The sequence below is a fragment of the Capra hircus genome, chromosome 8, assembly GCF_001704415.2.
Source record: "Capra hircus breed San Clemente chromosome 8, ASM170441v1, whole genome shotgun sequence".
In the NCBI taxonomy this organism is placed as follows: Eukaryota; Metazoa; Chordata; class Mammalia; order Artiodactyla; family Bovidae; genus Capra; species Capra hircus.
Genome location: NC_030815.1, coordinates 23372643 through 23389600, shown reverse-complemented (window position 1 = coordinate 23389600; position 16958 = coordinate 23372643). Strand labels below are relative to the sequence as shown.

Below are 16958 nucleotides of genomic sequence, written 5' to 3'. Positions count from 1 at the left end.
TGAGTTATGATACTTGTTGCTTGTATTATAGAATGCCCATGGACGGAGGACCCTGGTAAGCTGTAATCCATGGGGTCGCTAAGAGTCGGACATGACTGAGTGACTTCACTTTCACTTTTCACTTTCATGCATTGGAGAAGGAAATGGCAGCCCACTCCAGTGTTCACAGCCTGGTGGGCTGCCATCTAAGGGGTTGCACAGGGTTGGACACGACTGAAGCAACTTAGCAGCAGCAGCAGCAGCAGCAGAAAATTTCAAAGAGATGAGAAAAGATGATAATTTTAGGAGTTACTTGGAAGATGCATTAGACAGGATTCTGCTGTATCTGTGGCAGGATTTTGGGTTGTATTTATCTTCTGCTTATTATAATTCATTTTTTAAAAAGGCAGAGAGAGAGAATGAGCCAAGAAGTTTCTCAGAGTGTCTGGCAACAAATAATAAAAAATTTAAGAGCTAGTTAATGAGAATAACAATTGCAATAATAATAACTCATAACCAGCTCAGGCACTTTAAAGTTTGCTGTGCACATGTACTTGACACACATAAGTAGAAGAACCTGGAAATTGAACCCAAAAGTATGATTTCACAGTTCTTGATTCTGTCTTATTTTTTTTTCTTTTTAATTTTATTTATTTTTTTTCTTTTTTAAATTTTAAAATCTTTAATTCTTACATGCGTTCCCAAACATGAAAGTCTGTCATCATAGTTTCAATTTGTTTATGAATTTACCCATGGATGGACATTTGGGCTGTTTATACTTTTTCCAGATTATGACTGAAGCTGCTATAAACACTATACAGGTGTATATGTGGACATCTATTTTAATTTCTCTTGAGTAAATAACTACATACGAGTGGATTTGCTAGGTCTTCTGGTGAGTGAATATGAAAACTCAACTGTTTTCCAGTAACTGTCCCACTTTGAATGCCCACCAGCAGCATAAGGAGGTTCTGGTTGCTCTCCCTCCTTGCCAGAGCTCAATATGGTCAGTTCTTAAAATTTAGCAGTTCTCATAGTGGTTAGTGGTTTTCCTTTTGTGGTTTTTAATTTGTGTTTTTTAATGACTACTGATGTTGAGCTTCTTTTCATGTATTTATTCACATCATGGAGTGTTGTGTTCTTTTGCCACTTTTAAATCCAGGTTTTTGTTTTCAAATGAGAATTCTTTATATATTCTGGATATATATTTTTTTAATTAGAAATGTGTCTTGCACATGTTTTTACCTACTCTCTAACTTGTCTTTTTATTTCCTTAATCGTGTCTTTTGAAGAGTGTCTCTTCAGTTTTGCAGAATTTATCAAGTTTTTCTTTTTATGGTTCTTGCTTTTTGTCTTATCCAAAGTCTCAAAAACTTTCTGTTTTCTTTTTTTCCCATGTTATCTTTTCTAACTTTTAAAAAATGAGGTAGAATTTATAGACTGTAAAATTCACTCATTGAATGTGTGCAAGTCAATGGTTTTAGTGTATACACAGAGATGTAGACCCATCACCACAGTCAGTTTTGGAATATTTTCATCACAATGTAAAGTGACTCTATACCCATTAGCAGTCACTCTCCATTTCCCTCACATCCCAGCCTTCATCAACCATGAGTCCACATTTTTTAAATTTTATATTGGTATAGCTGATAGTTTTGGACAGCAGAGGGACTCTGCCATATATATACATGTATCCATTTTCCCCCAAACCCCCGTCCCATCCAAGCTGCCACATAACGCCGAGCAGAGTTCCCTGTGCTATATAGTAGGTCCTCGTTGGTTATCTACTTTAAATATAACAGTGTGTACATGTCGATCCCAAAGTCTCCACATACATTTTAAATCAGCTTGGAGAAACTATTTTTAAAACCTGCTGTAATTTTAGTTACAAATGCATTGAATTTGTATATCAGTCTGGGAGAGAACTGATATCTTAATAATATTGAGTTTTTCAACCAGTATACAAGGTATATTACTCCATTATTTTAGGTCAGTGTTTTGTGGTTTTCTTACTACAAATCTTGCACCTATTTTGCTAAATTTAATAAGTACTGAACATCCCTAAGTATTTTTATGCTGGGGCAGTTAGAATGTTTTTTGGTTTGTCTTTATTTCCAACTGTTCATTGCTAAAATATAAACATATAATTGATACTTTTTTATGGCCTTACTCTACCTACTTATATATTCTTATAGATTTTTTGTAGATTCTTTTTGGTTTTCGTTGCAATGTTGTCTGTGCATAGAGATTGTCTTAGTGTTTTTCTTTCCAATCTGTATGCCTTTGATTTCTTTTTCTTGCCTAATTGCACTGTCTAGGGCCTTTTGGTATGGTTGAATAGAAGTGGTGAGAGCAGACATTCTTATTTTGTTAACAAAATAGTCTTGGAGGAAAGCATTCAGGATGCTTAAATTATATATGATGTTATATTTACTGTTAATATAGAGATTTTATGGATATTCTGTATTAGGTTGATGAAGTTTCCTTTATTCCTAAATTGGTAAGTTTTTTTTTTAATCACAAATAGATGTTGAATTTTGTCAAATGGGTTTTTTCTACATTTGTTAAAATGATTATATACTTTTTTCATTTGTTAGTAGGATGAATTATTTTGATTAATTTTTCTAATGTGAACCAAATCTGCATTCCTAGGATAAACTCCACTTGATTGTAATATAGTATCCTATTTATTACTGAATTTGATTTGCTAGTAATACTTTGTTAGGGGGCTTCCCAGGTGATCCTAGTGGTATGCATCCTGCCAATACATAAGACATATAAGAGATGTGAGTTCCATCCCTGGGTCAGGAAGATCCCATGGAGGAGGACACTGCCACCCACTCCAGTAATCTTGCCTGGAGAATCCCATGGACAGAGGAGCCTGGTGGGCTATATAGTCGATAGGATTACACAGAGTCAAACCCAGCTGAAGCAACTTAGCAGACACACACTTTGTTAAGGATTTTTGCACCACGGCACCTATGAGAGATACGGTTTTGTGGTTTCATTGTAATATCTTTGCCTGATATGTTATCAGGACAATGCTCTCCTAGTAGTTTTTTCCTGAAGTGGTAGAATTGTCTAGTGAAAAGTCTGGGCTTGGAGTTTGCTTTAGGAAAGTTTGTTAACTATGAATTCAAGGTACATAATATATGAGACTATTTACACTATCTGTCCGTCCATCCCTACTAATCCTGAAGAGGGAATTTCGGTGGCACAGCATACATGACAATTAGTATGTGTCTCTCCTTTTAAAAGTGTGCACTTCATAAAATCAGGGCATTTGTTTTGGCCATATGTAGTTCCAGTGCTTGGTATTCCTGGCACATAGTAGACACTTTATAAATGGTTTTAATCCTTTGAAAACTTGGGTGTGTCTTATATTTTACATGTGCACTTAGTGGGATCGTTTCCTTTTTCCAGAAATGTTGCAGTTAAATTGGTGGTGAATCTAATAATTGTTGAGATCTTACTAGGAAATGACATTATTGTCATTTGAACAAGCTATTATAAACTGTGTTGTTATTCATTTACATGGTTTAGCCTCCCCTCTCTGCCAAAGGTTACATATACCTATAGGATATTCTGTAGCCCTAATGCATACGACTATAGATGAGTGAGTGAGTGAATGAATGGGTAAATGAATATTCAAATGCTCTGCTCTTAATTTTTAAAGTGTATTTTGCTGCATGTAATTGTCAGTATTTCTCAATAACGACATTAGTTAAATCAAGTATATTCAGTGTCTTAGAGACCTAGCTGTTTAATCTGTGATGAATTCTTCTTTAACACCCTTCTTTCTAAAAACTGTTTTTGTTTTAAATTGAAACTCTCCCATGTTATACTTTGAGAAGGCTCACATACCTAAGTCTGAATTGGGTTTGACCTGACCTACCAGGGATAGTTTAGATTTCTCTGAAACTGAAGTGCCCTCGCTCTCTTTGCTCCTTTGAAAAGGGGACCAGCAGGGGTCATTTCAGACCTACCAGTGCTGCTTCAGGCTCCTCCTCCGCCCTGATTTATGACTACTTTTCTCATCCGGAGACTGACTTGGCTCCATTTGATGAGGAAGCTGAAGGTGAATGACATGTCTCTTTCCCTGGAAGTTGCTGCCTGTCTTGTCATCCTTTGGCATTTCTAACTCTGATATGACACTCTCCCCTAAATTGGATGATACTGATTTGTCCCTGGATGAGAATGGCAGCCTTGCTTCATTATTTCCTACATCTTCGGGCACATGCAAATTTTCCTGATCCTGCTGCTGCTACCCAACCATATTTCTGCCTTAGCACTAGGTAATGAACTCTTTTTTCATCTTTTTTTCAGCGAAACCTTTATTGGGCTTATTGCCGGCACTACTCTGAATGAGATATTTTTCTTCTTTCTTTCTTTTGAAATTGATCATCACTTGTTTATTTTGCCTGTAAGTTATTTTTTTCTTCTGCCTTCTTTACATTTTTCCCTAGATACCCAAAAGTACATGGGCTATAACCCATCATTTCCCCTTTTCTTTCAGTGCCTTCTTTATTTAAAAATGTATTTCTTGTGACAAGCATGGAGCATGTTAGCATTCATGCAATAAGAAACAATTAGACGAAAATTTTGAATAATAATTGGGAGACGTGGTATCTGTGCTTGTTACATATTCCCCTTAGAAAACACTGTGAAAAGTATGGTTTGCTATATTTTAGAGACTCTGTAATTACTGTGCGATGTGAGTTGTTATGGTAACAGGGTTTTCCCCCTTCCTATTAAATAACAGAGTAAATGGTTGCTTGAGATGTGATTGAATTGTCAGCTTTCAAGCTAATGTTATCCTAATGGGAAAGGGGAGTGGGGAGAGAGAAGAGAGACTGAGGTAAAGAGAGAAAGTGGGAGGGAGGGAGGAGAGAGTTTAAAATGTCCAGAAAGCACCTACAAAGTGACGAGTGTCATTCTCCTTTAAAAATGTGTCCGTCACAAGCCCTCCCTTCTTGTCTTCCAGTCAGTATTTGTCAGGGGACGGGAATAACAAAAAATTTTTCTGTGCAAACAAGATTACTATTGACAGACAACTGAAGCCTGTGCTTTCTTATTTATATACAGTGGGGCATTGAGCGGCCTTGGGGGTCTCTAACACTAAGTACAAATGGTTTTTCTTCTGGGAATGTGGGAGGAGTGTACATATGTCACAGACCAAATGTAGTGACTCAGTGTTGGTGTGTCTGGGTAGCAACTGAGGTTAAATGCGTTCATTCTTTTGATAATAAGATATACATCTGGGAAACATGAAAACGCCTTACTTTGTGAGACTGAGGTTTTAAAATCCATGGCAAACACTTGACCTGTCAGTTTTACGTCCTGTTCTACCTTGTCCCATTCCAGTTTCATAGTCAGCCTCACCAAAGCTTGACTTTACATGATGTAAGTTATTTAATGAAGGGTTGTTGAAATGAGTATTTTCTTATAAATGAATAATTGTATTTGTTAAGATCACTCAAGAGGCAGAGAACATTACCAAACTTCCGGGCAATGTATTCTGAACTGTAAATTATCAAATGAAGTGGTCATGTAGTTCCTGCCATGGCTTCCCTGGTGGCTCAGAAAGTAAAGAATTTGCCTGCAATTCAGGAGACCCAGATTCAGTCCCTGGGTCAGGAAGACCCCCTGGAGGAGAAAATGGCAACCCACTCCAGTATTCTTGCCTGGAGAACCCCACGGACAGAGGATCCTGGCGGGCTAGAGTCTGGGGGTAAAATAGAGTCAGATGCAACTAAGCACACACACATAGTTCCTTCAAGAAAAACATGTGTCCGTGAGGAAACTAGATCTCCTTTTTCATTCTGTCTTTTGACATTTGCTCTATGTTTGTGAATTGTGTTTCTAAGCAGGATATTTTCTGTCGAGCTAGCATTTCAGGTATATGGCATTAGAACTTGTGTGATACTAATTAAAATGTTTAGTTAGGAAATTTCAAACTGTAAAGTTTACAATACTCACTTTAAATTTCGCTTTGTCACTCAATGTGTTTTTAATCTGGAATGAAACATTTCCCAGCCAGAACATTTTGAACATGTTTTATAAAATTTCAAATAATCATATCCTCAACAACTTGTATTAGAGTTTGGCTGTGTCTATTAAAATGGTTTTCTAACATTGTGTTTTCACACATCATAACTCTCTGTGATTACTTGTTTATGATAGTATAGTTTTCACATGACAAGATTTTGCCTTAAAGCGAATACTGTACATTTAATGTGGTTAAACTCAGCAGGTCTTTAAGGGAACATTTATGTGTGAGACACTGTTGTGGGTTCAGTGTCCGTGAGAGGGGTTCCAGGGTGAATAGAATATGATCTCTGCTCTTAGGTTGGTATGATTAGCATCCAATCACAAAAAAATGCAATCTGTTGAGTATAACAAGAGAGGTGTAGTATAGTGTACTGGAAGTGTAGGGATGGGAGAAATATTTCAGTAAGTAGAGGTGAGAGGGACATCGGACATTCAAAGCCATGGAAGCATTCAGTGAATGCAAAGGTCTTGAAGAGTATCGGACAGGCTTGGTTTATAATCGGAGATTGGTTTATAACCCAAGTGAACCAGAATACAGGTTAAATGAAAGAGAGGAGCAGAAAGTAAGTGGGGAAACTGGTCGAGGATCTTAGCCAGTAGAGTTCTCACATAACAACAAATTATTTCTTAAAGTAAATGGTGTACTTTTAATTCTAAAATACTTTGGACATAGCATAGAAGAATTTGGGACTTTATTCTTTAATGAACCATCAAAGGTTTTTTGAAACATTCTGAGTTAATGTAATAGTAGCAACATCGTTCAGGATGTATTAGAAGGAAGGAAGATTTTAGACTGTTAAGAGATGAGCTAGGTGGCCTCAATAATTAAGACAGGAATTAGGACTAACTCAGTGAGGAAGAAAGTAGGGACAAACGTAGTGAACATTTCAGAGGTAGAGTTGACAGTTGAGTTGGAGGCAAGGGAGAAGTCCAGGATAAATCAGAAATTTCAAATCTGGGTGACTGTAATATTGATGGGGTAATGTTGATAGAGGAATGATAAGAGGGAGAATGGCTTTTGAATGATGATGCAAAGAAGTGTACAGAGGGTATTAGATAGTGGGAGGCGAATGTTTGAGAAGTACATGTTCTAAAAGTGGTCATTTTCAAACTATGTATTTTAAATTTTATTTTATTGAGTTATATACATGTGGTAGGTTTCTCTCATTTTAGTGTATAGTTCTATGAATTTTTAGAAGTGAACACATTCATCTAATCAGTACCACAGTCAGGATAAGGACAGTTCCAGTACCCTAAAATCGCCCCATGCCCCTTTGCAGTCCGCCCATCCCGTGCTCCCCCATCTCCTGACAACCACTGATCTCTCTTATGTGCCTCTAGTTAAAACTGCATTTTAAAGAATTCCAAGGACCACCACAGGCTAAGAGATGCAGGTTCTGTCGCTGGGTTGGGCAGATCCTCTGGAGAAGGGAATGGCAACCCCCTTCAGTATCCTTGCCTTTGAGAATCCCGTGGACAGAGGAGCCAGGTGGGCTGTACAGTCCATGGGGTCGTAAGGAGTCAGACACGACTGAGCATGCGTGCATGAGACTCACGAGGGCCCAGCGCAAAGCAGACCGAGATGATCATGAGGGCTGAGCACCCAGCCGCAACCTTCCTCCTTACTTCCTCTAGACAAATTCTGCCTCTCTGATTCGCGCTTTAAATATTGGCATTTTACTTAACATTTGGGGTGAGGTGGAAAAATCACGTAGCTAAATACTTGCCCACTGTAGTCTCTTCTCAGCAGAACAGTACATAAGATCCTTTTACAATGTAGATTAGATCATATTATTTGTCTCAAAGCCTTATAATGACTCCTCCTTTAGTGAGAGTAAAGGCAAGTCCTGAGAACTGACCTAGAAGGCCATCCTTTCTCCTGTTGACTCACCAGCCCTCTCTCTTTCCACTCCTCTTTGCTTCTCTGTCTGTGCTCATTACACCGGCCTCCCCTCTGTTCCTAAAACAGTGAGCCATGCAGCCACTTTGGGGACCTTTGCCTTATCTTTTATTTTGTTTTTTGATTGAATTAAAAGACATGTAACATCAAACTAACCATTTTAAGGCTTAAAGTGTGTACATCAGTGGTATTTAGTACCTTTTCAGTGAGTAACCATCAGGACTAACCTTTTCATCATCCTCAAATGAGACCATGTATACACTAAATGTTCCCTCCCACTTCTTCATCTCCCCATCCCTGGCAACCACTAAGTTGCTTTCTATCTGTATGGATTTCCGTGTTCTGGACATCTCATGTAAATGGAATCGTATAATATGTGACCTTTTGTGTCTGGCTTCTTTCACTTTCACATTATGTTTTCAAGGTACATCCATGTTGTAGCCTGCGTTCCTTTTTATGGCCGAATAATATTCCATTGTGGATATATCATTTTTTTGTTCATCCATTTATTCTTTCATGAACAAATTCATTTATGGGTTATTTCCACTTTTCACCTATTGTGAAAGTACTGCTTGAGCATGTATTACAGTATTTGTTTGAATATGTATTTTCAGTTCTTTTCAGTATATACCTAGGAGTGGAACTGTGTGTGTGTCTGTGTGTGCGCATGCTCAGCCGTGTCTGACTCTTTGTAACCCTGTGGACTGTAGCCCACCAGGCTCTTCTGTCCGTGAAATTTTCCAGGTAAGAATACTGAAGTGGGTTGTCATTTCCTTCTTCAGGGGATCTTCCCAACCCAGGGATTGAACCCATGTCTCTTGAGTCTCCTGCGTTTGCAGGCAGATTCAAGCCCAGGAGTGGAATTGCTGGGTCATAATTCTATGTTTAACTTTTTGAGGAACCACCAAACTGTTTTCCATAGCAGCTGAACCATTTTCCATTCCCACTAGCACTTTCCTTTGTTTTTACATCTTCATCTTCAAGTTTTCACTCAGGCTTCAGCTTCTGAATGAGATACACTGATCACCCTATTGGTCCTGTAATCTGCTTCTGTCCCCACTCTGGCCTTATTATCCTTCTTTCCCCCCTTTCTTCTATTTGCATATTTCCATAAAGTGGTCTCTTCTTTTAGGCACATGCAGTAATGTTTCATTATACTTAGTACAGAAACTCTTACTCTTTCCTAAATCATATAACCTGCTCACCTCAGCAGTCCATCAGACACCTGTCATTGCATAGGTATCCAGAGTTAGTCTCAGAAAAAGTATATTGCACATGTTAATTAAAACTGACTGCACAGTGCTTGAGAACCTCGCTTTATCATCTGTTGAATAACAGGGTTGAAACATCATGATTTGGAACTTGTTTGTTGATTGGCTTTCCTTCAAAGGCTTCTCACAAGTATAGCAAATGATACATGATTTTCATACTTTAAAAATGCTAATTATATTTGTCAGCCTAGAAACATTAACCTATGTGGGAGGGTTATGTATTAAATTGGAACAGGATCCTAAAATGTGTTTATGTTAAAAATGGTCAAGGAAGTCCCTGTGTCTGTAGCACAGCTGGAGAGTAAGGGCATTGCTGTGCAAGCCTCTTCCCTAAGTGTCTCTTCTGTAAGGGAAAAAGTGAGAAAGTGCATTTTACAGGAGATTGGCCCCAGCTAACTCCACAGAACACAAAGACTAGGTATAATCTCAGGAAACCTGGGGGAGTTCAGGCTGGTGTCTAGGCTCAAGCCTGACTGCCTCCCTGCACCCACCCTCAGATGTGGTCTAAGTAGCAGCAGGAGGAGTAGCTTTAACCTTCAGTTTATAACCACCTTTTAAATAGGTTTCCTGGCTTGAGCATCTTTGTTCTTAGAAGCTTGACATTTGATTTGCTTATTTACCTTTACATTTTTTTCATACTACTTTCTTTTCTTAACTCAAGTTTAAGAAGCAATTGAGATCGTTGTCTTTCCAAAAACATTCAGTGCTCTCTTTGCCAATATGCCGAGACTTGAGCTTCCCAGGTGGTGTAAGAGAGCTGGGTTCGATCCCTGGTCGGGAAGATCCCCTGGAGGAGGGCACGGCAACCCACTCCATTGTTCTTGCCTGGAGAATCCCATGGACAAAGGAGCCTGTCAGTTTATGGTCCATAGGGTCACAAAGAGTCAGACATGACTGAGTGACTTAGCACGCAGCACATGGATATTCTTAGTTGTGCAATGATGTCCGTGGATTATTTGGCAGCAAAATTTTAAGATATTTTGAAGTTCTGAAGTAAGAGGTAAAAGTTTTAGTTGTGGTGCTGGTTTTCTTTCTCTGTAATCCAGATCTCAAAATAGAACTCAAAGATTGTTCATCTATTTTATGGAAAGAAAACAATTGATAGGAAAAAAGTTAAAGGAAAGTCCCCACATTTTGGAAACAGAGAGCAAGGTCAAGGGCTAATTAGTGCCTCCACAGCCTCGTGAACAATGAGAGAGGAAGCAGGAATTGGTGGGTTCATTCCTTCGAGGAGTTTTGTTAATATGTTGACAAGGCTCCCCCTACTCTACTTGACAGAATGAGTACTTAACCAGAAAAGCAAGAAACCTGTCTTTATAATTTTTTAAGTTTATTTCATGATCTGAATATCTCTTTCATACTGTTTGAGTAACTGATTTTTAAAAAAGAAGCAATGGGATGAGGGGTGTAGATTTCAGACAGAACTGATGTCTTTGTTCCCACAGACGCTTCATAATCTATTTATGGCCATTTGTGACTCCCTCTGCCCATTTCTGAACCCTCTGCAGTCACTGATCGATTTATAATCCTCATATCCTTCCAGAGTCCCTTGCTTGTTGTAGGCCCACACTGAGACAGAGATGAAAGAAAATGCCAGAAGCCATGGAAACCAACCCGGTTCGGAGAGGCTGTTCTCTTCCCTATCACAAAGCACTTGAGAAAATTAATTCCTGTCATATAGTAAAAATCTCTGTAAACACTGTAGTTATCATGATCCTGGGGCAATCATATAGACATTTGTCCTTTTTGTGTGTTTGTTGTTGTTGTTTGTCTGTGAGACACAGACTGAAGCTTCCGTTGTTTGAGTTTAGATGAGATGAGTTACAGGAAACATGAAATGTGATGCACGGTGACTGTTTTTTTCTTGAGTGATCTTTCTTTAACACAAGCAGACCTTGGCAAGATTCGTTGCAAGATAGCCGTATACTCATAGGTAGAAACAGAAATGATTATGAAAACCAGATGTTTTGTCTGGGCCTGTCTTCAGAAACAGGATTTCAGTGTTGGCATATATCATTTTTCTCTTGTTTACCCACACTGATTAAAGGGCATTTATCTAGCGGTGTGCACAATTGCTGTGTGCGGGACTCATTTGCATGCCCTTACCACTACGGTTTCTACACAACATGATATTTCTGTTGGCAATTTAAGTTTATTACTTCATAAACTGTCATATTGGAAGTCCAGGATGTGAGCAATATTTATTTTTATTTAAAATTACTAGGGGGATTTGTTAGACAAAACCTAGTTTCCTGACATTGACAAGAGGCTTTCTAGAGTTTCTCCCTAATTTTCAAAGACATATTTGTATTACACATGCATCTTAACTTGTGGTCAATGTAGGATTTTATATGCTTTAATTTAGAAAATTCCAGGCTTATTTTATTTTGTCTTTGCAGGACTCTAAACTCCTCTCCTTTGAAAATCTCCAAAAGATCTTATTTGCGGTTATGATCCTAGACGGATTTGGTTTGTTTTAGAATCTAAACCATTGAAATGAAGGGAAGGAAAGAGTTCCTGATACAGTTTTCATTTTGTTCTGTTTTAATATTGTGCAGCCTGACTTCTGGTACATTTTCCCCACAGGTTCATATCCAGCTTTCCGAGTGGCACCGGGCAATTTTTCTCCCCCAGGCCTGGCTCGCGTATATGACTCGTGCTTATCATGCCATTTTACAGGTAATGAGATCATGGGATGGCTTGCTTTAAGGCCTGTCTCTTTTTTAAGGTTTACTGCAAATATGTATTCAATGTAAAAGCACTTAGGAAAATAGCATTATCAAAAATGCAGCCGTTTTCTTCTTTCTGACTTATAGTAATGCAAATATGTGGCATCTAGAAAAATGGTACAGATAAACCTATTTGCAAGGCAGGAATAGAGACGCAGACTAAAGGATGTGGATTCAGGTAGGGAACGGGAGGCTGGGACAAACTGGGGGACTAGGTTTGACATAGACGCCCTACCAAGTGTGCCATGTGGCTGGTGGAAAGCTGTTTTATTGCATAGGGAGCTCAGCTGGGTGCTCCATGATGACCAAGAGAAGTGGGATGACGGTAGCTTAGAGGGAGGCTCAAGATGGGTGGGAAGCATAGATACATATAGCTGATTCTCTTCATTGTACAGCAGAAACGAACACCTTTTAAAGTGATTATACTCCAGTAAAAAATGCAGTGGTTATTTTTGCTCATAAAAGAATGTGAAGCATACATATATAACTGCACTGAAATGTTAAATGCGATGGCCGCCCCCCACAAATGTGTGTCCCTTCCAGAGCTCCCCCTGAGTGCTTCTCTCCTGTGCCCTGCTGCTATTGTGCCTGAAGTCCCCCGTGGCTGGCCCACAGCACCTCAGCTTGAGCCCCTCCCAGACTGAGTTCATCATCTTGTACCTGCCCCCTCTCCATCTAGACTTGCTTACATCTCCAGCTTTACGGCTTAACCCTCCCCCTGCATTTTCAACCTTGCTCAATTTCTTTGTTTTCCCAAACACAGCATGTCTTCCCTAACCTCTTAATATTTTAGTTCCCCAACCAGGGATCGAACCTAGGCCCCCTGCATTGGGAATGTAGGGTCTTAGCCACTGGACTACCAGGGAAGTATACCCTAACCGTCTGACTTTTACCTACACTGTTCTTCCATTGCAGGCACTGCTTACTTCCCTTTGCCTATTCAAGGCTCTTTTGCAGCTTTTCCCTTTTTGTCAAATTGCAGGAGTAAGTTTCAGTTTGTATGTATAGTTAGTCATGGTGGTTTAAGGGGCACATGTTGGAATGGCAAATTTCTACTTGTTCTTTATAGTTTTATCTGTGTGCCTCCCCTCTCCCACCAGGGTTGTCTGCCCCTCGTATATGCTTCCTTAGAACCCATGCTTCCCTTTAGAAGCCCTCATCACCTGAGTTATGTGCCCAGGGTCTCCCTCCAGTTGTCTCTCTTCCTTACAATCAGAAGCTGTTTTCCTATCTGTTGTCTCTCTAGAACCTGGCATGTCTAAAACATAGTAGATACTCACTAAATAAATGAATTATGCTTAATTTGACTTCTTTTATTACAATAATATTGTAAGTTATAGTTTATGAATTTCAAAAATTAGAAATAATTTTAACCAGTTTGGGAATGTATAAACAATTAACAATATGAGAAAAAAACCTTAATCCTTTTTCCTAGCTTAAAAGTCATTGTTAAGGATGATAGAAAAAAAAATCTAAATTACCTAAGAAATTGATGGCCCCAAATAAGATTTTTATGAAGTCTTGAGAAATAAGATGTGGTTAAATATAACAGTTGTCCCCAACCTCCGGGATCTAATGCTTGATGATCTGAGGTGGAGCTGATGTAATAATAATAGAAATAAAGTAGACAATAAATATAATGTGCTTGAATCATCCCAAGACCACCTTCCTCCTACCTTCTGGTCCATGAAAAGATTGTTTTCCACGAAACTGGTCCCTGGTGCCAAATAGGTTGGGGACCACTGTCCTAAAGGACAGAGGTGGGGCCAGAGGAATGACTCAGCATCTCAGCGTTCATGTTTGCATCTTAAAACCTTGCTACAACATATTCAGCCTTTGATGCTTTAATAGAGGATGTATTCCAATACAGGCTCCTGGAAGCAGCAAGAGTAACTCCTTCTCCTGCAGAATGTCCTGAGAATTTTATTTAGCTCTTAGCATAAGGAAGGTCAAATAGGACAGGATTGTGGTATAAGATGGGCATCCCTGGTGGCTCAGGCAGTAAAGTATCTTCTGCAATGCAGGAGACCAAGGTTTGATCCCTGGGTTGGGAAAATCCTCTGGAGAAGGGAATGGCAACCCACTCTAGTATTCTTACCTGGAGAATCCCATGGACAGGGGAGCCTGGCAGGCTATAGTCCATGGGGTCGCAAAGGGCTGTACACAACTGAGCAGCTAAGCATACACTCATGGTGTATAACATGCAGATGACAAGCAATTGATTTTTAAAAAATACTCTATGGTTTCCTTTTCATAATAAGACCTTTATTAAATGACTAGTGTCTGCCTACTAACATGTAACATTTAGTATTTCAATTCATCTTTACAGAAGCCCTTTGAAGTAGGTATTGTTAACCTCATGTAGAATGGGATTATAGATGGGAAAGCAGGGTTAGCAGGAAAGCAAAGCAAACAGCACACAACCCAACAGTCAGTAAATGAGGGAGCTAGAACTTAACCTGGATTTGTCTGATTCCAGAGCCACAGTCTTTGCCACCATGTCATGCTTTTTCCCTAACACCATCATTGTGTGCCTCTGACTCTTTGCAACTCTATGGACTGTCGTCCGCCAAGCTCCTCTGTCCATGGGATGTCCCAAGCAAGAATACTAGAGTGGTTGCAATTTCCTTCTGCAGGGGAATCTTCCCTACTCACAGATCAAACTCGCGTCTCCTGCTTTGGCAAGCTGATTCTTTACCACCGAGCCACCTGGGCAGCCCAATACCATCATTAGTTGTTACAAATAATGCAAATTGGTTTAATATTTTTGAGATCAATTTATGAAAATCCAGCTGAGTGTTTTGTAATAATACAGGTCAACTATTCTGCCTTTTCTATTGTTGTCGGTGACATATGTATCTTTATGTGTATTTATTTATCAATTAAAATCTCTTTCCTTTGGATTTCTGATAAGTCTAGTTCCGATGAGAATTGGTGATTAAGAGCTGAAACTCAAAGTAGGGGCTGTAAAAAGATTTTCAGTATTATTTTAAAAGTATAGCAGTGCTCTATAGGCTATCAGTATTATTTGATATGCTGATGCATTTTAACTGTTCAACAGGTTGTGTGTGTGTGTGTTTTTTTTAATGAGCCCACACACTTAAATAGAATTTACAGGATCTTAGAAGAATTAGAGTGACTGCCAAACTCCTCATCTATATCAAGAATTTCCGTCCTGGAGGATAGCTCTTTGGTACAGGAGGCGTAGTTACTTCCATCTGGTGCTAGACATGTTTTGTAGACTGGAACATCATTTAGAGGAGCCATGTTTTATTCAATAAGCCTAGGAGACACTCTGAAAGGTACATTCTGCATTATTCCCTGGAGGTTGACTGTAATGTGAATAAGTTTGCAATTTGAACACTTCTAGTGGCTTTCGCTTGGGCATCAGCTTCTAGCCTCATCTAATTTTCCACAAGAACATGGGATTTTGAATTATAAGCATATCAAAGTGATTGACATGGGGAGGTATTTTAATTTCTTCCCATGAAGTTGAAAAATGCAGCTACAGGTTGACTGACAGTTTTGAGTCCATTTTGGTAAGGTGCCGTCCAGTCAACTTGACCTTGCTCCTTTTGAGGGATACTAAGGAGGTTAAGGTTTCCAACCTTTGTGTAAAGGGTCCTTAGGGACTATGACTATGACCTCATACAGGACAGAGGGGTTAAAAATAGGTTGACTGAAGATACTTGTTTCCTGCATTGGTCAATTGGCCACACAATAATCTGAAGTCAAAACCAGTCAGGAATTGTGACTACTAGTAAATTACTCTTTGACCATTTGTAAAGGTTGTTTTCAGTGCGCAAGTTTAGAATTAGGCAAAATTGCTCACTGTAATCAGCAAGTTGTAGTTACACAGGCTGAGGGTATTTCTTTTCTTTTAAGGAAGATCAATGGATAAATTAATAATTGAAATCTACAGGCCGTCCAAAAACCTCAGTTCAAGTGATTATTTCAGCCTTTTCTCTCTCAATGAGTGTTCCCCCCACCTCACCCCTCTTCTTAACCATAGCTGTTAACCAGAAGCAGAGGAGACTGAGTTAAATGCCACTAGATCTCATATCAGTAGGTGAAGAATTGGATGGCAAAGTGGGTCTGAATAAATAGTCTAACATTGACTGGGTGGAAGGAGTTAGAGACATTTCAGAAGAGAAGACCGAGAAGAACCAAAACTCTGAGAAAGGAAAAATGAAAAACGTGCTTAGTCACAATAGAGTTGTACTGATTTATGGCTACAGGAGAGATCAGAAAAGTGGACCCTCTCAAGAGGCTGCATGTATACCGGCCTTTTTGTGTTTTTTTAATTTCTGAACGATTTTTAACCTTTTAATTTCTTATCTTTTATGGAAAGCATTATGGAACGTACATATTTTAGAAGGAAAGAGGAATGATTTAAGAAGCACAATAAACAGAGGCAGGCAGTAGGCATGATTTTGTGTTTTGCCTACCCTCCTGGAAGGCTACAATCAATATTAAATATTAATATCTTGTCAGTTTGACCATCTCTGATACCTTACTCCAAAAGACAGAGGGAGAATGAAAAGGTCAGAATTCTATCATTGAACACACAGAGATGGGGATGGACACTGACTGAAGTAAATAGGAACTATGAGGGACATGAACAGAATGCCCACCAGATCTCAGTGTGCTGAACTGGTGAGCCCTGTGTGCTGGAGGTTGTGAAAATACAGGGCCTCCTTAGCTGGATAAATTGTCCTTGTCCTTGTCAATGAGCTTACAGGCCAGTAACGAGAGTGTATGAGAGAAATACAGGGACATGCAACTGTATAGTCTGGATATTACATTTTGGGGAACCTTTTACTCTTTGAGAGTATGCAGATTAAAAATATGAATTATTTCAAGAAGGTTCTATATACATATATATTCATGAGAGAATAGCTTATAAGAAGATAATAAGGGGGATTTGTTTTTTACAGCAGACCTGATAATGGTAGCAATTATTCCCAGTCACTATACTAAATAGACACTTTTTCACATTATTTAATGTGATACTGTAATACCATAAGT

At 39.0% G+C, this 16958-nt stretch overlaps 1 protein-coding gene across 3 annotated transcripts in view; it reads left to right on the top strand.

Moving 5' to 3' along the window:
• FOCAD (focadhesin) overlaps nt 1-16958 on the top strand; it is a 298794-nt gene that overhangs the window by 207926 nt on the left and 73910 nt on the right. For all 3 annotated transcript variants that reach the window (XM_018051909.1, XM_018051910.1, XM_018051911.1), the window contains one exon: nt 11788-11880. In XM_018051909.1, the coding sequence (XP_017907398.1) occupies nt 11788-11880 (93 nt within the window). The remainder of the gene's footprint in view (nt 1-11787; nt 11881-16958) is intronic.